General features: G+C 34.7%; 1 protein-coding gene across 21 annotated transcripts in view; it reads right to left on the bottom strand.

Moving 5' to 3' along the window:
* Positions 1 to 22,454, bottom strand: part of LOC138706539 (coiled-coil domain-containing protein AGAP005037) — a 1,408,895-nt gene that overhangs the window by 80,868 nt on the left and 1,305,573 nt on the right. For 20 of the 21 annotated variants that reach the window (XM_069835948.1, XM_069835949.1, XM_069835942.1 and 17 more), the window contains 6 exons: positions 19,340 to 19,432; positions 13,502 to 13,655; positions 7,326 to 7,448; positions 4,275 to 4,382; positions 2,317 to 2,415; positions 729 to 812 (listed from right to left, as the gene is read on the bottom strand). In XM_069835948.1, the coding sequence (XP_069692049.1) occupies positions 729 to 812; positions 2,317 to 2,415; positions 4,275 to 4,382; positions 7,326 to 7,448; positions 13,502 to 13,655; positions 19,340 to 19,432 (661 nt within the window). The remainder of the gene's footprint in view (positions 1 to 728; positions 813 to 2,316; positions 2,416 to 4,274; positions 4,383 to 7,325; positions 7,449 to 13,501; positions 13,656 to 19,339; positions 19,433 to 22,454) is intronic. The other variant, XM_069835951.1, reaches the window with a different exon arrangement.

Genomic DNA, 22,454 nt, shown 5'->3' on the forward strand with positions numbered 1-22,454 from the left:
CAGAGGTACTATAACTGTAGGAGTATTATAGAAATAAATATATGGATAGGGGTAATAAAATAGGAAATTTAGGAGCGAAGCGAAAGGAAGGAGATAAATATGTAAATAACGCAAATTATTAAGGAAGGAATATGCAATATTTAATAGGTGAGCGAGAAATGGAAGGGAAACAGTCTAGGTAGGAGGGAGAGAATAGAAGAGGATAGAGGGGGAAGGACATATAGCAATTCAGTCATAACAGAACATTAGAAAGCAATCAAGAAATTCTCGGCAAAGAATGCATTAATAGAAAAGAGTTATATGTATAAAGGGATGGTGGATCGAAAAACAGATATGTGAAGGTCCACCATAACTGTGAATTGTAAAGTTGAATGACAAATAAATATCAATATCAATATCAATATCAATAAAGGAATATATAAATAGGCAAATGAATAAACAAATGTATTAAAAATAAATAAATAAAATGCACAAACAAATAATGGAATGATAAATTAATAAACTTATTAATGAATAAAAAAATTAATACACAAGTAAATTATTAAATTAATACATAAGTAACTATACTATGAATAAACGTAAATAAAGAAATAATCTTATAATAATCGCCATAATCCACATAAAAACAATTTCTCAATGATTCAATAACGTAAGTTTTGTTAGTCACATGTTTCCGGATCAGGATGGCAGGATACAACTACGGAGTAACAAACATGAACGAGCATCACCTCTTGAGGGTGACTAGTGTTCCTGTGAGCTTTTTGCAGCGTCTCAATGCACTTTCCAGTCTCTCTGGCTCCTCCTTCAGAAACCTGCAAAAACACAAAAGCAAATTAGTTACTGGTACGTGGACACCAGCATTGTCAATGTCATCTTGGAAGGAGGTCAGGTCTACCGATCCTTTTTTAATAATGTAAATAAATGCAAAAAAAAAAAACAGATAACAGAACAGATAGTAGTGCCAAAAACCCAATAATAACAAGACAATGTTGGGACATTGTGTCACTGTCTTGTTGTTGGTTTGGCGGCACTGTTATCTACAATGTTATCTACCAATAAGGCATCACTTATGAAGTAACTAGGTCAGGAGATAATGGAGTAGGGTGGCCAGTTCCTCTCCCCCTCCATTGCATACATTGCCGATTAGCTACATATTACACTAATCAGATTTCAGATGTATAGGAACAATTGTTCTTCCTCTCACACACATCGTTAAGTGAGATGTACTGCCTGATAATAGATGTAGGCCTATATATCAGTCAGAATCTCAATCAGAGGCAATTTCATATGTATAATTCTGCATAATTTTGCTCTCTTGTAACGTTTCCAAATCCCGCTTGTAATGCTTTTTCGGATCAGAAACAAGTATAAAAAAAATCGAGTAAAAGAAAGAAATTTCACCTCTACCTGAAACAACCCTCCTGTCAGCACTGTCGGAAGTTATATTTACAAGTAGGATAACTTTCCTTTGTATGAGAGGATTTTAACACTCAAAAGTCAGTCTGTCAATATATTTCTGTCCTTTCTGTAAAATTTAGTTATCTTTTGAATTCTGTGGAATGTGCAGTAAGTTTCTCGGGAGAAAATTAAACTCGGAATAAATATGAGAAATGCCTGTTATTGGACTCTCGCTTTGAGAGAACAGAGGTTAAGGGTGTTTGAGATTAATGTGCTTAGGAAAATATTTGGGGTTAAGAGGGATGAAGTTACAGGAGAATGGAGAAAGTTACATAACGCAGAACTGCACGCAGTGTATTCTTTAGGAACATTAAATGGGCAAGCATGTAGCATATATGGGTGAATCCAGAAATGTACATAGAGTGTTAGTTGGGAGGGCGGAGAGAAAAAGACCTTTGGGGAGGCCGAGACGTAGATGGAAGGATAATATTAAAATGGATTTGAGGGAGTTGGGATATGATGGTAGAAACTGGATTAATCTTGCTCAGGATAGGACCGATGGCAAGCTTATGTGAGGGCGACAATGAATCTCCGGGCTCTCTAAAAGCTATAAGTATGTAAGTCTTGATGATGGTTGGTAAAATTAGCCAACTGTGTATGAACAAAATCTATCGAACAGTTGCAGGGAAATGCTATAGTCTACACTGACAGGAAACATGTCAAGACTTCAATTTTGTAAGCATTGCAACACTTCTTTTATAATTTGTATAATGAGGAAAATTAAGAAAGTTCAATATTAAAATCTATTAGAGACTTAGTAATATTAAAACGTGAATAAAATACTGTAACTTATTTAGAAAATAGATACCGGTACCTCACATTCAGTTCCTGAATTCTGTAAAAATAAAATCAACTTACTTTTCTTCCCTTACTACTTTCTCCATTTCAGATGCTAGTAAACCTTTCATTCCTTCTTGCAGACTGGGGAACCTCACTTTCAGGTCCGCTACTGTTTTACTGTAACAAACAATAATTATCATCAATACTTTCGAATCATTGGTAATCAATAAGAAGACTATAATACAATATAATTAATGTAATAGGAAGACTATAATACAATATAATGAATGTAGGATTCCATTAATTTTCAAGATGAAATCATTAATGAAATTATACTACAGGGCACATAATTCACAACATTCTACGTCAACTAAAATTGACTCACATATCCAGATGAATTACTCAGAAAGCAAATGTATTTATTTTATATATTTGCTTCTTTTTTATTCAAAGCCAACTTATACCTTCATTATGTTTTAATTTGTTTTTTTATTTTTAATATTCAAAATCTTTTGCATCTCTTTATTGTATTCTTTTTTAATTGAAGCAAATTTGTTTAATTTATATTTAAAGTAAATGCGAATGTTTATTTTAATTCTATTCAAAGCAAATGCATCTATTTGTTTAATTTAATTTAATTAATTTAAAGCCATTTGTATCTATTTTATTTTTCTTATTTAAAGCAAACGTATTTTTATTTATGTACACTGTATATATATTTTTTTACTTTAGGCAAATGTTGCTTTGTATGGTGTTTCATATTTAAAGAAACATATATCTCTTTACTTTTTATTTAAATAAACTCATCTATTTTCGTTTATTTTTATAAAAAACAAATTTTTTTTTTATCTCACTTCTAATAGTTTCAAGTATTGTATAAGATAAATATGGTAGAGAAAATACAAAATATTTCAATTTGTGCAATAAAACCAATAAAAATTTATATGATAAAGCTGTTTATTCATATCATAATCCTTCGTAATATCATAATTCTTTTTATGCTCGACCATGCCGAAATGTAGTAATTATACACCTGGTAGCAGACCTTTAATGCATGTCATTAAAGTACACCTACTCATTAAAGGTCAGGTCTTTCAGCCAATGACGACTCAGGTTACAACTGTTCAGGCAATGACAGGTCAGCTTTCTACCATTATAAAACCGCAAGTATCGATTATTCTCGGATATGCAATCGAAAGAGAATTAGCGAAAAGTCACGGAGGCTGGAAATCCAATACTGTCGCAGAAGGTTATGTTCTGTTACTATAATAATTAGCGTTAATTGTAAATAATATTCAAATAAATTCAATTTGTCATCTCGTTTTTCAATGTCTAATTTAATTTCAATGTTATCTCTGTAGGTTCTTATGGCCTAGCAAGGTCAATGTGAACATCTGTTCCTCGGAAAAAATCAATACTTTCGCGTCTGCCAACATCTCACAACATACGGGACATTGGTCAAGGTCAGATACAAAGAAAATTAATAATATCAAGTTAGAAATATGGTCGAGCATAAAAAGTCGTATGAAACTCGCCTATAATGGTAATTAAGAAGCTCGTATGAAAATTATGAAACTCGCTTGCGCTCGTTTCATAAATATCCATACTCACTTCTTAATTACCTTCATTATAGGCTCGTTGCATAATGTACTATTATTCACTGTGTTTTCTACTTTAAAAAACTGATTTAAACATAAACATGTGAGAAATTATTGAATATTAACACAACACAAATTAGCAACAGCGATTCGTTATTCAACATTTTCTTTTTAAATGAAGATACTAATCAGAGATGAATAACAGAAGAAATGTGAAATAAATAAAAACTACAGAACAAACTGAATTACTCGAGACAAAACTTTCCGCACAATCATGATATTCCATAGGTACAAATATGTTACACTGTTCCCAGTATCGAACTCCGATCCTCTTTAATGAGAGCAAAAACTGATTGAGTGAAGAATGGGTAGACTTTCAGAAATTATTTAACACATCTCATAGCTGCTCAACACATATAAAGACTTTTCAAGATTTACCTGGATTTGCTTAATATAAGTGCCATATTCTCCACATCCGACATGTTGACTCGAGTCTTCCTGTTGATCACATTGCCACGGAGCTCTTCCACTGTACTCTCTAGTTCCCTGAAAAACCAGAAATCCACATACATTCTAAGACTTTCACAAAGACTTCTCATCTTAGAGACTTCGCTGTACATTAACAGAATCAAAATGAATTGTTTTACAAAAACAAGTTGCAAAAAATCCAATGCACTGTAAGTGGACTGTAATAAAGAATATACATTAAATATTACTATATACAAATGTAAGGTAATGGTGTATAAAGACTCATGTAACGCTATCAATAGTATTAAGTAAGAAACAAAATTACAAAAAGTGTGCAATTATTATGTATGGTATAAATTTTGTATAATCCATCTATTTCATTCCAGACTTCCTAGGAGATCTGAAAGCAATACAGGGTGATTCAGTAAAAGTATTAAAAAATTAAGGTTCAGTAACCTAGCGCATCACAGAGGTACATTGATGGCTGTAAATTTCTTCCTTTCTGTTTTAGTCTTCCTTCCGACTTGCTTCTTCCATTACTGAATGCACTGTTGCCACATCTTTCTGTCATACACGTTGTTACTGATCTTCAATGGAATTACGGCCAAATCGTCAATGTCACGCAACAAACCAATAAAGGACACATTTGTTGGTATTTGCTGTACAAAATCTCTCAACATAACCTCTCCAACATCTCCTATTTTCCTGCAATACGCATTCCAAAATCCAAATAAAAATAGTATTGGTACCGGTACTTTTCTAAAACCTTATTCACAAAATACCATAATAAAATTAGTCTTCTCACTGCCCTGATTCATCTCTCAAAAGGACCCTATTCATGTGACAGCCAATATTTGTAGACTACGATTAACAAATAGGACTACGTGATTTCCGCCCATGTGCAATGCCTATTACATCCTAGTACTTCTTCCTGTTGCCCCTATAGTGACCCATCCAACTCTTATGGGCCATTTTGTGATCTGTATACAGTAATACGATGTCTAGCTCTCTTTTTATTTTTATTTTATGGACTAGTTCAACCTTCCATTCAAAAATAATTTTATTGTTGAAAATATCTTTTCCATTATTTAAGACTGTACTCGTCGTTAGTAAAAAAAAAAAAAAAAAAATTAAGACTTTGTTAGTTGACAATTTCTAGTTCTTTGTATTTTAAAATTAGCATAAGTTGTTATCTATGTTGCAACCCAATATCCAAAAGTTAACACAAAGCTGAAGAAATAATATACAGTGTAATTTATGAAGATCGTGCAATACTCTAGGAATCAATTCCTCATATCTGTAACCATAGTACTAAACAGTTAATTTACGGACCCATATTTACTGAAACATTTTTGCTTCTCTTCGCTTTTACTTCTCGCCCTTAACTTTTCTACCATCACACAATTTTACTAGTAATCAAGATGTATAATAAATCAAACCAAATTGTCAACAATGGTCATGCTTCTCACAAATATTGTACTAGAAATAATCATTATATTGTAACACCTACGGTCAGGTTGACAAAGACCAAAAAATGGTTCAATGTTATTTCTTTAGATATGTTTAATAGATAGCCTAAGAATGCCCATTCAGTTAGCTTATTTAGATATAAAGTTGTTTTAAAAAAATGGCTTTTAGATGATCCTTTTTATCATATAAATGAATTCTTTGACAGCCATATGAACATGGAATTTTAATCTGTTTGTTTTACTGATCATTGTCTATAATTACGATATTGTAATTTTGACAAATAAACATGATTGATTGATTGATTGAAGAAAAACGTTCATGTAAACATATGTAACCCTTCCACCCAATGATCAAAATCATGGTTTATTTTGATGCTGAGAAGTTAAAGTTTATATTGACATGTAAACAGTTGCTCTTACTTTTTATGGAAATGGAGAAATTTAGATTTTTCTTCATTACGACGCGTTTGGCCACGAAAAAATATTTTTAAAATATATGGTTATATTCCGCATTGAAAGTACAAATAAACACATATTTTTTACTGGTGCACAGTTGATACGAAAGTATTGAAAATATCAAATAAAGAAAATAAATAGTACGCGTGTGAACTAACCAGCTGACTGTGAGTCAGGAGATAGCCGAGGGAAGCAAGGCCAGTAGACATAAACACGTGATGTGTCGTCTAGCAGTCATGGCTGTGCTAGCTTTATCACAGGTTTTCATAAACACAGGAGTAAAATGACGCCCAACGCTCGCTTATCTTCAGCTCTCGGCCAGTGCATGTGGTACTGTGCTGTTCAAGTCTAGGCATGTGAAAATAATTTATTTAATACCCTCGAAACTTATTGCTGAGCCACTAAGCAAACAATGCCGAATCCCTCTTAATAATGCAAGGTTTTTCCCTCAATATTTTTTTACATTTTTACAAATGGCCAAAAAGCCTAAAAGTAAGTAAAATCAGATTATCTGTCTCTCTCTGTGTATAATAAAAATAAGGATTACTTCTTAACATAACCTACCAAATGTCAGCTTCAAAATAAGCACTCGTTCAATGTTCTGCAGTAAATGGTTCCAGAGTTCTGAGCGCTGAAAGAGGCTTGTTTTTATAAAATACGCTAAATTTGTCGCTCAATAATACGAAAACCGTTTAACTTTCGTTAGTATATTTTTGAAAATGCACTCCCCTCAGCATCTTGTATAAGTAGGGAAAAAATTAGAGTATAAAAATGCGAGGTTTTCTACTGATCGATTTCATATGGAATAGTCTGTATATATACGAACTTCTTTTTCTTCACAATAATATAAGGAATCAGTTCCTAAAGTACTGCACGATTTTCATGAATCACCCTGTATGTGCCACTGAATATTGAAACAAAATGAATCACCAGTCGACTTCAATTCTAGAAATTAATATAATTTTTCCTAGAACCATTCAAGGAAATTAAAAAAAATAAACTGATATCATGAAGAAGACGCATACATCTTACGTGCTTCTCTTTTTCTTGATTCTTGTCTACAAATACAGATGTAATTACAGACAGACAGACTTACGTGAGGTCCTTCTCTAACCGCAACATTTCTTGCTTGTAGGAATCTTCTTCCCTGTTGAGCCGCACCTTGTCAGCATCACCTGCAATGGCCCATGCCTCCTCACCTCCAATCAGAAGCATTGCTCTGTAACATAAACCAGGTTACATGGCAAACTATTTACTACGTCGTAATATTATATGGGGTTTCATAACCTCTCTAAAATTTCATTCAATGCTTTGATTAAGATTTATCGTTTCGTAAACATAGATTGGATCCCATGCATTGACTAAAATGACACTTGTAGTGGACAAAACAGGAGGATGAAGATTTTTAGTGGGGTTCCCCAGTTTCTCTGAAATTCGAAAATTTAATCTCACCGACATACTCTAGTCATCTTGCCTTCCGCCTCATATTAGCTCATTAAAAAGCAAAAATTAGCGTAAAAGCTTGGTGATATCAGAAGGAAATGGCAGTCATATACTACTTTCTCACTGTAATGTTCATGACTATGGGCCAATGAACACTCAGAGATACCTAAGACGAGATCTAGTTTCTCTGTTGGGGTTGATCTCTATAGCATCTCTGTTGCTGAAAATCTATCTTCCTTCCGAAAGGGGTAAGTAACTACAGCGAATAATATTACAAATATTTACACGTATTTTTCTCAATTCCTTTTACAAGTTTTCTTACAAATTGTATACCAGTAATATCATTGTCTTCATGTGTTGTATTGCTGAATGTTTGGCGATATTACATCAGCTCTATTAAATAATAATAATAATAATAATAATAATAATAATAATAATAATAATAATAATAATAATAATAATTATTATTATTATTATTATTATTAAATTATATAGCCACTGGCGTAGCTCGGGTGGTAGCGCATTTTTGCCTGCTGATTAGAAGCTGCATTTGAGCATAGGTTCGATTTCCGCTTAGGTTGATTACCTGGTTGAGTTTTTTCAGAGGTTTTCCTAACCATAGGCGAATGTGAGGTAATCTATGACGAATTCTCGGCCTCAAATCGCCAAATCCATCTCGCTATCGTTGCTAAATAACTGAGTAGTTGAAACAGAGTCGTTAAATAACCAAGTTAAAAAAAATAAAATTATATGCCATTAAAATTTGTTATGGTTATTATTCTAATTCTCTTTCTTCATCATCATCATCATCATCATCATCATCATCATCATCATCATCATCACTCACTCACTCAGGCCGTAAAGGTTGGGTTGTTAACTTTTTTTGAAGAAAATATGTAGACTAAAGAATCAGCAGAATTTCACACAGGAAATTGGCAAATTATTCAATTCAATTATTAAAAACAAGAACAAACAAAAACAAAGTTTTTGTACACTTTGACAGTTAAGCTTAAATTAAGAGTATTTCGAGACAGGTTTTGTCTCGCATATAGTAATGGTTTTTTTTTTTTTAAAGAATTCTCTGCAACTGAAGTTGACTGCGATTTGTAGTCCTCAGTTGATCAGATGTGTCACGTTCCTGTTTCAAACATCTGTCCACTTATTGTTCATGAGAGAAAACACCCTCTCTCTCTCTCCCCCCCCCCCTTTCTCTTTCAGCATTACTACTGTACCTGGTAAGCTTAGAGCAAAACTCACCAGTTTTTCTAAATTTCCAATATCAACATTTTTTTTATTTTAATCTGGTCAGCATTGAAAACTATTTCTGCCAAGCATTTATCTTCTATAGAAACTGCACATTTTAATGCATCTCTGGAACAACAGAATTCTTCATGTAAATCATCTTCATTCATGGCAAAATTAAATGTTTTAAATAAAAATTCTACATTATGAAAAAATAAGGGAGGAAAATACTCGAAGAGAAGAAAAATATGGGAGCCAGAAGACAATTGAAAATGACTGCCAAATACGGGAGATCCTGCAAAATACGAGGGGGGGTTGGCAACCCTAGTAACAGGCCATGGGCCTTATACATGTTTAGATGATGATGATGATGATGATGATGATGATGATGATGATGATGATGATAATGATGATGATTATTATTTTTACTCACATTTTCCCTGACATTTAAATAAAGACAATGAAACATACCTATTACTGGGAAAGAAACTCGTTCTGGCACCAGGAATCGAACCCAGGACCTCTCAGCTTTGCGTGCTGAGCGCTCTTTCCAACTGAGCTATGCCGAGATCTGATTCACGGCGCCTGCCGAATTCTCCTCCTTTGTATCATCAATGGGGAGACCTCATATATGAATATATACAATGAAACACATTAAAAAAAACTAAAAATTGGATATCACGCCCTTACTCTCCTTACTGCGGTATCTGAACATGTCACTGGTGCAGTCTAATTAGTTTATTATTCTTGTCCGAAATACAATTATAAAGAGAATGCAAAGGCATTGCTTGCACAAACCTCTATTAATTATGGTATTTACATATACCGTAACACTCTTTGTTTTCTGAGTGATACATGCTGCCATGCTGTTTATCAACTTCCCTCCTAGTCTAGTCCTGCTATAGTTTATTTTCTTTATCTTATTAGGTCAATATTGGTCTGCATTGTAGGAGGTGCAGCTTATCTATTTTTATACTAATGTTATTCATACTAATGTAATGTAAACAGCACATAAATCTGTTGATATACCGATTTCATTAGCATGGAATAATACACCATACAATGCAAGTAAGTAATAAACATATTAATATACTATCGTCATCCAAGTTTCTCCCCAATGGAAGTTTCAGAGGAGTTTTTAATAAATATTTATTACCGGTTACTGCCAGTGACGTCGCCAGGATCAGAGCAAGGGGGGTGCAGATGGGGTGCGAGCTGTAAAAATGTGGTACATAAAAAATCCAAAATGTTCTTTCATGCACTTGCGCGCATACTATACATGTTTATTATTATTATTATTATTATTATTATTATTATTATTATTATTGTTATTATTATTATTGTTCATCACATCCATTACGATACACTATGGGACGTAGTTTTTTCACATCCAAGAAATTGTTTTTTTTTTTAGTTCTTCAAAATAATTTATGCCTAGTAGTTTGTTAATAAATTGCCCTTTGGGGTGCTGAAAGGGGTGCTCCGATTTTTTATGGGGTGCTTGCGCACCCTTTCGCACCCCCCTAGCGACGTCCCTGGTTACTGCACAAATTGGCACCGAATTTACTGGAATTAGAATGATTTTTGTTGTTGTTATTATTATTATTATTATTATTATTATTATTATTATTATTATTATTATTATTATTATTATTTCAAATATGTTGTTGTTTTCTAATGCCAGGCATTTGGCAATAAAGTCATTTGACCTCTTGCACTCCAATATTTTTCAAAGATATTATCATGACCAGCCACTGAAGCACAGATTTTGAGGTGTTCCGAATCCATTTCTTGGTTTGAGTTGCACAATGGGCAGTTAGGGGACTGATATATTCCAATTCTATGCAGGTTTTTGGCCAAACAATCATGGCCTGTTGCCAATCTAAATGCAGCTACAGACGATTTTCGTGGTAAATCGGGAATTAACTGTGGATTTTGATGCAGAGGGTTCCATTTTTTTCCCTTGGGATTGAGTTATCAAATTTTGTTTGTTGAATATTGAATGGGCCTCATTAGATGAAATGCCAGACTCTGGAAATAATAATAATAATAATGGCAATAACTGTAGATATGAACTGCATATAACTTTTTTTTTTAATTGAGTGACTATACTTGTTTTTTTTTTAAGATGGGACATGACAGTTAAGCGGCCGAGCTTGGAACTACAGTGCTATGTTGCCAATATGGACTACCATGCTGCCAGCTGATGGAAGCTAGCAAGTGACGTAAGATGGCTGACGTTAAAACAGTCATTGACAATTGACGCGAAGGTAAGAAAACAATACAAAAATCGACAGAAAATCAAAGATGAAACGTGCTAATGCTAACATTGTGTGCACAATAAATGTTGGCAAGAGAGCTATTAAGCACTCGCCATGTGGAAACTGTAAGCTTGGCAACTCAACCGTTGTTACCATAGCAACAGGCCTACCACGCTATGTGACATTCAGTTGTTTTTCCGATTGCAACGCTCCTGTCATGTCCCATCTTTCAAAAAAACAAGTATAGTAAGTGCATTAAAACAATGATCAGAGTTGCCAACTTTGTGAGTTAGTATCCAAAGAGAGAATTTAATTTTTAAAGTCTGGCAATCCTGATTGAGTACAGGGTACTGATACTTCACTGACATATACAGCCATTCTGAGAAATTAATGTCAAAAAGACAGAGTCCGCAGGAAGATAATGCCACAACAACAAAGAATAAGAAGTTAGGATACTGATGACTCTTACAAGATAATTTTTCACATTACTTCTGCATAATTCTGATATAATTGTTCATATTACTTTCACTCTGTAATTGTATCAAATAACTTATACAACGTAAATTTTTATGATTATTGACTATTGCTTTCATGTATTCTGTAATATATATCGGTATTTTATTATTGTACATATTAGTTTTATTACTGTACAAATTGTGTATGAGTGCACACTAAAAAAAAAAAAAAACCTGTTTCAGAAATACTTCAATAAAATAATTATTACTTACAATGGCTTTTAAGGAACCATCAATCCTATCCTGAGCAAGATTAATCCAGTCTCTGTCATCATATCCCATCTCCCTCAAATCCATTTTTATATTATCCTTCCATCTACGTCTCGGCCTCCCCAAAGGTCATTTTTCCTCCGGCCTCGCAACTAACATTCTATATGCATTTCTGGATTCGCCCATACAAAGGAAATTCATATAGTTAGTATGACATATAAGTACCTTCCTACTAAAAATAAACCAGTGATATAAAACTATTGATAAGTCGTTTTAAGCAAAGAAAATGGACACATACAGTATGCAGCGAAACGATTTTATTCTGATTGTATGTTTCTGCATAACGAAACTGCATTTAAATTTAAGAATTATTATTTCTATAACCTGTACAATATAATTGAAGGGTTCAGAGCCTTAGCAGGCCAAGCGCCATTTATTAAAAACGGAGAAACAAGGGTTAAAGTTACGTGAATACCATAGTTTAATGAAGATTGACATATCATTTAATTTTAATGTGCACACTTTATCTCACTTGCTATATGTTTCGTTAAATTATGGTAATCACTTAATTTCAATCCTTGTTTTCTCCGTTTTTAATAAATGGCGCATGGCCCACTATGGCTCTGAACCCTTCAGTTAAACTATATTACTTTATCAGTGAACTTGCCATACAGTTTTATTCAAACAAGACATTCCGAAATAAAATAGGTATCTAACCACACAAAAAGAGTAAGTGATGCAAGAAAAGGAAAGGAAGAAAAATAGAAGCAAACGAAGAAATAAAAGAAAAAGGATAGAAAAATGTACAGGAAAAAAATAAAGACAGGCAGAAGTATAAAAGAAAGAGAAAACATGAGGTAAAAGAAGGAAAAAAAAAAAAAAGGAAATAGAGGAAGGGAATTGACAAAGACTAAAACAAAGAAAACAAAAGCGATGAAATAAGGAAGCAAAAATACAAATGGAGAAAGAAGGAATGTAAGAAAGAAAAGAAGAAAGAAACCAGAGACAGAAAAAAAGAAATTAAATGAAGAGAGAAAATATAGGAAAAAAAAAGAATAATCCCGGGTTCGATACCCGGCCCCGGAACAATTTTTCCCTCGAAATTATTCAAATCAACTTTACAGGGAGTTATACCTGAAAGCTTGATTTGCATAATACACATCACTGTTCGTTAACAGAAAACCACAATTTAAGTCACACAGAGTTAGTGTGCACTCAATGTTGGTTGCTTGACAGTTGTCAGACCACTTTGAGGTCTGTGGATATAGAGGGAAAAAATTGGATCGGTGTCTGGTAGAGTTCCTGGGTAGCTCAGTTGGTAGAGCGTTGGTACGTTTAACCAAAGGGCCCGGGTTCGATACCCGGCCCTAGAACAATTTTTCCCTCGAAATTATTAAAAAAATGAATAGAAAGAAAATAGTGTAAATGAAAAAGTAGGTGAAAGATAAAGCAGGCAGAATGTAGGATAGGAAGAGACAAAGAAAGAATAAAAAGAAAATAAAAAATAAAGAAATGAGAAAGGGAAGAAAACAGGCGAGGAGATGGAATGACAGAGAGTCAGGCAGATTTTTCTCTACACCTGAAACAGAGCTGTCACTTACCTGATTTTCATGAAGGTGTCGCGTATCGTCTCACGTACAGAGTGAGCTTGAGCTTGTGACATTCGGCGCAGGTTACGAACCTCCTGGCGGAGATCTTTGGCTTTCTTCTGCAGTCCACGAAGTTGATTGTACATCTCAGGAGTCAACTGCATATCTGTAGACATAACACTGGCCAATAAGTTTACGAAAATTATGAATTTCAGAGGTAAAAATTAACCCGAAGCTTAGGTGGAATTTCCTCACGAAGGCATCTGGATCCATCATACTGTTCATATCACAGAATGAATTCGCATTCACATTTGAATTAATTTTAAGACTTGTTTCAACTCTCTGGAGGTAAAGTTAAGTAAACTCATTAAAACATCCCATTGAGCTCCAAAACAGAATTGCCCTCAATGATCAAGTGGTAGTGATCCGAGTTTCGCAAATTAAAATTCGGCTAAGGAAGTTGGATATTTAAGGAAGAGGTAATTTTGAACATGGAGCTCTTCAAATGTGAATTGAAGCTGACTAGGAGGTCACGTCTCTGATTGAGAGGATTCAAGAAAAGAAACGATACAAGTCATTCTCGTCCATATTAAAATTCAGTCCTGGTAATCACCATTCTGATATATACAGAGTGTTAAAAAATAACGTTTACAACGTTTCAGAGACGATAGAGGAGGTAAAAACAAACATCTATTTTAGGTAACAAAACTTTACCAGATGCGCAGTTTTGCCGCTAGATGGCCTGAAGGATAGATGACTTGACTTCCGTCACAACACACACTGGTTAGTTGTGTTTGTGCACGACCATCTTGTAGGGCCTCATCTGTTGCCTAACACTCTCCGTGGTGGTAATTATTTTGTTTTTCTACGCGACGTCCTACCAGAACTTTTAGAAAATATCCCATTGAACATCAGAGAACGAATATGGTTTCAGCATGATGGTGCCCCTGCACACTTTGATCGTAGTATCAGGAACCACCTAAATGTTACATTCCCCGATCGTTGGATTGGCAGGGGTGGGCCGGTACCGTGGCCACCTCGATCACCGGACCTAACCCACTGGATTTCTTTTTATGGGGAGACGTGAAACGTTTTGTGTATGAGACACTGATTGATACGGCAGAAGACTTAGTTGCTGGCGTTGTTGAAGCTGCACATGTTATTCGAGACAATGTTGGCCTTTTTGAGCGTTGCAGACACTCCATAGTACGAAGGTACCAGTTGTGCAATGCCTTCAATGGATGGCAGTTTGAACACCACCTCTAAAACGACAATTGGTCTTGTTCTTTATGGATTCTACTAACACTTACGTACACAATAAATGGAGCATCTGCCAAAGTTTTGTCACTTACAAAAGATATTTGTTTTTATCTCCTCTATTATCCCTGAAACGTTGTAAACGTTATTTTTAACACCCTGTATATATATATAAAGAATCACAACGTCCTTTTCAATCATGTCTTCCCAATGGGTTAAAGTTAAAGTTATGTTTTATTTAATGTCACTGCTGAGGTTATATCAGCATTGCCGGTGTGCCGGAATTTTGTCCCACAGGAGTTCTTTAACATGCCAGTAAATCTACTGACATGAGCCTGTCACATTTAAGCACACTTAAATGCCATCGACCTGGCCTGGGATCGAACCCGCAACCTCGGGCATAGAAGGCCAGCGCTATATCAACTGCGTTCCCAATGGGTTCTGGGTCTTCCAACCAATCGCTTCCCTCCGAAATGTCCTTCTAAAACTTTCTTTGGTATTCGTCCCTCTTCCATTCTAACGAGATGTCCAGGTCATTGTAATGTCCTGATGCGTATGTAAGTTGACAATGCCACATCATCATACAAGGTATATAACTCATGATTGCATTTGATTCTCCAGATTCCATTTGAACACACCGGACCAAACACTTTCCTCAGGATTTCTCTTTCGAAAGAATCAATAATTTCTCTTTCCTTCTGTAGGAATGTCCATGTTTCACTTCCATATGTGATAATACTGCGAATCAGTTTTTTGTAGAATGTTATTCAGGTCCTCCAACTGACAACTCGGTCTCTGATTAGAGGTAATACTGCATAATATGCTTTATTAACTGTTTGAATTCTGCTTTTGATTTCCTCCATTTCTCCACTCCTATCTGTGAGTACTACAACTAAGTATTTAAATTTGTGGACTACTTCTATAGAGTTATTGCCTATTTGAATTTTGTCTATTGGATTATTTTTCTGCATTACCATTTATTACTTTTCCCATCACGTTTCCGTCCTCTTCAGGACATGAATTAGAATGGAAGTCTAATCAGCTCTCAGTCAGCTGTTTTCAACACTATTCACACTCATTACCAAAACTATTATCGATACAACATAGAACCGACCATACTTATCAATCCAGTTATAATGAAATTAAAAAAAAAGGAGCATCTTCTGCGGACCCCTGGAAAAAAGAACTAAGAAAGAGACTAGTGAAGTGCTTTGTGTGGAGTGTGGCATTGTATGGAGCAGAAACATGGACATTACGATGAAGTGAAGAGAAACGAATAGAAGCATTTGAAATGTGAATATGGGAAAGGATAGAGCATGTGAAATGAACAGACAGAATAAGAAATGAAGCTTTGTTGGAAAGAGTGGGTGAAGAAAGTATGATGCTGAAATTGATCAGAAAGAGGAAAAAGAATTGGTTGGATCACTGGCTGAGAAGAAATTGCCTACTAAAGGATACACTGGAAAGAATGATGAACGGAAGACGAGTTCGAGGCAGAAGAAGATATCAGATGATAGACGACATTAAGATGTATGGAGACTAAGAGGAGGGTAGAACACTATGTGTGTACAATTAATCTTCACAAACCAAAAGCGCTCAGATCTTATTTTCTATATCTGCCACATATATAGGACAGTGTATTCTTGGATCAAAGAGGTATTTAATGGACAAAGTATGAAACAAAATGGGAGAAAAAGGGGAAAACTCAGCTAAAAGGGATTTAGGGTTGCCAACTTCAAACTCCAGAAAAACCGGACATTTTTATTTTGGTATCAATTGACAACCGCACAAAACCGGACACAGAAGTGTGGTTGTAAACTCTAAAATCCAAAAAAAATTGACTTTTAAAATTTGATGTTAAAGTAGCACACAAGATTTCTTTACAGTTTTACATGTAATATTTTACATTTTACTTGAAAGTTCACTGCTTCGTAATAGTGGTCAACATATCTGACTGCAAAGCTAGCAGGCCTGGGATCGAATCCTAATTGGGAAAAGTTGCCTGACTGAGGTTCTTTCTGGAGTTTTCCCCTCAACCAATTAAGAGCAAATCTAGGTAACTTTCGGCACCGGACCCTGAGTTTATTTTGACGTCATTATCACCTTCATCTTCATCCATCCTACCTACTTCCATACTCATGTGCCATCCTATCATATGGGTTTCCCAACCTCAGAACGGGATTCTTTATCATAATTGTCAAAATTTAAACAGAGGCGCAAATGGATTATGTCAATATATGCAGCATTAGAAGAAGACATTTTACTTCAAATGATCAAAGTTAAAGCTGCATACATATTTAAAATAAAAGTACAATATGTTAGTACATATATTTTTCGCTACATGATATCATACTTATTGATAAGATAGTGTTGGAGACTATAGATTGAAGAACTTCTTACTGCCCTGATAATCTTAGGTGGCAGTTTTGCATAATTAAGGAGATCACCACAAGCCATGTTAAAGTTAATAACAACAAAATGTTCAGAGTTCACCAATTAAACTTTCATGTGGTTTCTGGCCCATAATGCTGATTACTTGTTGCGGGAATGCATTGCTAGTATCGGTATGAATTGATAACACTGCTAGACTATCTGCAATATATTTTCTTTGGTACTTTCACCTCAATATAGCTTTTTGAGGAAAGCTTCTAAAACTAGATGTTGGGTATTCAATTCAACCATGCGTCCAGACACTGGAGAATTACATTGAAAATCGAACAGTCCAGTTCAAAACCAGATGGTTGGCAACCCTAAATGGGGACCTACAAAATAAACTACCATTATATATACTGGCTGTCCCGTAAGTCCGTGCATTACATTTAAGAGATGATAGAAGAGGTCAAAACGAACTTTTTTTGTCAGACAACTTAAGGTCAGCATTGCGCTGTTAGCCTGTTAGACAGCATTAGAATCAGGAGTGCTGTTTGATCAGTTGGTACGCTGGTTGGTCCCATTGTCCTTCCAACCCGTCTCAACTGAGAAATCTACCTGATCTTCTTCAGGAAACTCTTCATCCTTTACTGGAGGACGTTTCCTTGGCAGCAAAGTGATGTATGTGATTGCAGCACATTTCACACATAATGTTCGTATGTTCCTGGACAATATATTTCTATGCAGGTGGATTGGACATGGTGGGCATGTTGCTTGCCCACCAAGATCTCCCGACTTCATTAGCCTGGAATTATTCTTATAAAGTCACATGGGTATGTTAGTGTATGCCACTTCTGTAAATGATGAGGAGGACCTAAGAAGCGGGATTTTGACTGCGGTAGATATGATAATGCTGTTCCTGGGATCTTTGAAATAAAATTCGAATGCCATACTTCGTCACTCCTTTTAGATTCAATGGTGCTCACTATTCAGCAGGATGACATGCTTTATGGGAGTTAGCACTCCCAACTCTAAAGCTGTCTAGTGGGCTAAGAGTGTGATACTAACTCTGAGTTGTGTCACAAAAATGTTTGTGAGAGATCGTGCGTATTTGCTCGGTTTCCGCACAAAACCAATCCGCGGTAAGTCTAAAATTCCACATTCAGTATTCCCAACCTAACACACATAACAATTTCCCTCTGCTTACCGCTTAAGTGACATATTGATTTTGCTGCTTTAGGCTTTTAACATATTATTTTTAGAGACGTTCAATATAGTAATAATTATAAATTGGAAACTTACCACTGCAATTTCACCTAAATTGCACTGTTAATTATTGTTTTTAAATATTTGCAAAAATTAAGTAAACTCTACAACTCCACTAAAGTTACTGCATTCGTGATGCAAGTAACATTAAGGAAGCCGTGAAAAAATCAACAAGATTCCAGATGCCGAGTTATTAGTGCAATATGTTATATAAATAATATTGTTAAAATATTAAAATGAAAAATAAATCATTACATAACCTTACTGTTTGTTTTAAGTTCGCATTTATAGACTGGGGGAAAAAAAAGACAGACGGCCTGCTGGAGTATAGTAAACACAGAAAACATTTTAAAGCAACAATATGGAAGATAGATATTTTTGTTTTGCAAATTTGCCGTCTTTGAACAGAAACCAAGATGGAGATTTCATTGCAACTAATTAGAAATTCCTCTTTCGGGTATGTAATAAACGATCTTCGCACAAAATAATGTACGATACACGAGCGGTATGTTTTCTTTCAATTCTCGGAAATTAAAAAAGCTCAACTACGTTTCGCTTTTTCAAACTTTTCCTCGAACATGAAAACTTCAACATACCGCTTTTGTAACGCATATTACTATTGTTTTGGCCTCTTCTTCCATCCTTTAAATTTATTGCATGAACTTTTGGGACACTGTATGTCTAGATTACCTATGTATAACATAATTTTCATTGTGGTATCAGAGCCCATTCAGTCAGCGTAAGTGGAATATAAGGGAAATCTGAAAGACACAACTGACCAAGACAGAGACAGAAGAATTATATTCAATTGGACAGCAAGCCTCTTAAAAACAAGTATGGAAAAATGATTTCAAAAATACACCCACAATTTAATTATTGTAACAAATGGATGAAGCAGAACATTTTAGCATCATGCATAAACATATAGTAGGAGATAAAAGAGACATAAAAACTTACCTCTATAAACATGTCTACCCTCATATTGACCTGGTGAGAGTGATACTGGTTTCGGAGGGGGGGCAGGTTTATGACGGTCACGTTCTGTCCGCTCTGTGCAACAAACAGGAAGCCAACATCACTACATGATTCACTATCAAAGTGGTCACTTAGTGATTCTGAGTCTAGAGAAATAAAAGCTTCTTACTCTATTTATTAAGCTAAAAAGAAATGGTATTCAGATTTTGTTGTTATGTCATTGCTTTCAAGATGTGTTCACAATTGTGATAAACAGCATACATAACTATAAATTTCATATACTTTCTCATTATACGTCCTATGCAGAACTACTAATTTTGTTTCGAAATATTTTTTAAATAAAGTTATATTTCATGACTTCTTTTTTAGTTAAAGAACTCGTTCTCTATTCAATCAAAAATATATTAATACGGAATATATATGATAAGAACTTTCTTGTGTTAATATTATTAACGTACCTTGTTAACATATTTCGACCTATTTTCGATCAACTTCGGAACTGGTCGTTGTTGGTCTTGACACCTCTTGTTTCCTGTGTGGGTGTGTTCGAAGTGTAGAGTCAAAGAGTGTATGTGTTTTGAAATTGAGTTGTGTGTTGAGAATATCGTTGGGGTGTGTTTTCGTGTGTCTGTATATTTCATATTGTTCTAGTGTGTTGAGTTTCTGGCTTTTTGGTTGGATGTGCAGTATTTCCATGTCTGTGTTGATGTCTCTGTAGGTGTGGTTGGCATTTGTGATGTTTTCTGCATATGTGGAGGTGTTTTGTAATTTTGTTATGGCTGTGATGTGTTCTTTGTAACGTGTTTGAAATGATCTGCCTGTCTGTCCTATATAGAAGTTGTTGCAGGTGTTACATTTGAGTTTGTATACGCCTGTGTGGTTGTATTTGTTTGTTTGGTTGTTTGTGCGTTGAGATGTTTTTGTAGAGTGTTGTTTGTTCTATATGCGATGTTGTAGTTTAATTTCTTGAATGAGGTTGCAATTTTATGGGTGTTTTTGTTTTCGTATGTTAGTGCGATGTATTTTTTGTGTTCTTGTGTTTGTGTTGTATTCTTCTGTTTTTTTTATGGTTTTGTTTTGTCTTACGTATTATGTTGTCTATTATGTTGGGGTTGTATCCGTTTTCTTGTGCTATGTATTCGATTGTGTTTAGTTCTTCGTTGTAATCCTGTTGGTTCATTGGTATGTTGAGTAGTCTGTGTACCATTGTTCGGAATGGAGCTTGTTTGTGTTGTGTGGGGTGGTTGGATGTGTTGTGTATGTGTGTTGTTGTTGTGGGTTTTGACTCTACACTTCGAACACACCCACACAGAAAACAAGAGGCGCCAAGACCAACAACGACCAGTTCCGAAGATGACCGAAAATAGGTCGAAACATGTTAACAAGGTACGTTAATAATATTTAACACAAGAAAGTTCTTATCATACATATTCCGAAGTGATACAGTGTTAAAAGTTGTGTAATCAAGATGTATATATTAAAACTTGTTGACTTTTTGTGCTCGCCTTCATATTTTCCAATTGCATTGATTAATTAATTAAATGAACGGTTTCTAATACAGAGCATCTAACAGCAAAGTCACCGGCTCTTCTCAACTAGTTCCTGCTCGATTTTCAATTTGTGCACCTCATACTAATACGTCAGTGGAATCACTAACATCTTTGAACTTGCGAGATAATGAATTGATAAGTTCCCAACATTCTCTGACAGAGGTCTCTCACCAACCTATCTTATAAGGCTGACATCTGTGATCAGTGATGATTTCAGACTGTTTTCTCCTAGGAGAAAAATGAAACAGCGGGAGTGAATGGATGGAATTAGTAAGCCATTGGCTATTTTACATAGCAGAGCTTTGTACCAACAGAAAGACCAAAAATAGATAGAAAGATGTCATTGAGGATATAAAAGAAATGAAAATAATGAACTGGACAATATGTAGACCTACCTATTCAGAATAGAAATAAATTAAAGAAAATCGTTGAGAAGACCAAAAATTCCACGACATATAGTTGCTTCTGGACAAAGAATTTTTGCCTTTATTAATTTGTACTCATAAATAAAGGGATCTTTTACATAAATTGAATATACATAGGCTTTACTTCTTAATCCAATAGATGCCACACTTAGGATTTTCTCTGCTTAAAAAAATTTTATTGCCCTCAGCTAAGATCAAACCCCTCATATGTTGAGTCTAAAGATAAACATGGTAAACAATAGATAATTTCGATTTTATTCCCTGTTTCTTTTCACGAGACGTCCTGCAGAGTCATCTGTCTACAAAGTAGAGAGCTTTGTGAGGCAAAAAGACAGCTGGCTTGTAAATTTTTACTGGTTTCTTCTCTTGTTAGAGACAGAATTTTTTCAGCTGTTTTCTCACACTTTTTTCAGCACATTTCGTCAGGTTCGAAGTGCTCTTACAGTGCTAGGAACATGAAATTTTTACTGCATGTTCTATACAATGTAGTTAACAAAATAGTGCGTGGGTTTTATTTATTAAATGAACACTTTTTTAAATAAAAAATGAAATATTTATAGTGACAATGGAAAATTTCTATTTTTAGGTATGCAGTGATTATAAACAATTTTTCCCCCTTTTGTAGTAAATATACAAGTTTCCTATGAAAGTTGTTTGTTTTGAAGTGCTCTATCAAATGGTACCCTATTTGACTCTACTCCCATTTTAAAGTGATACGCCACTGACCCTACTTCCTCTTAAGGCTGATTTAAGAAATCAAGTTCAAGTGAAAGTTCACATATGGTTTAGTTATAAATACTTTTGTCTCGAAAATTTTAATGTACTAGTTTCCGAAATAAATGACTTACGGTGGTCCGAATCACCTATTGCATTTTCGTACATTTTCTCATTAAAAGCGTAGGAATTAATAAAAACGTTTCCTATGAAAGTTGTTTGTTTTGAAGAGCTCTATCAAATGGTACTCCATTTAACCCTGACTCCCATCTGAAATTTTAAAGTGATACGCCACTGACCCTACTTCCTATTAGAGCTGATTGATGAAATCAAGCTCAAGTGAAAGTTCACATATAGTTTAGTTAAAAATACTTTTGTCTCGAAAATTTTAATGTACTAGTTTCCGAA

The sequence above is a fragment of the Periplaneta americana genome, chromosome 9 (assembly GCF_040183065.1).
Source record: "Periplaneta americana isolate PAMFEO1 chromosome 9, P.americana_PAMFEO1_priV1, whole genome shotgun sequence".
NCBI lineage: Eukaryota > Metazoa > Arthropoda > Insecta > Blattodea > Blattidae > Periplaneta > Periplaneta americana.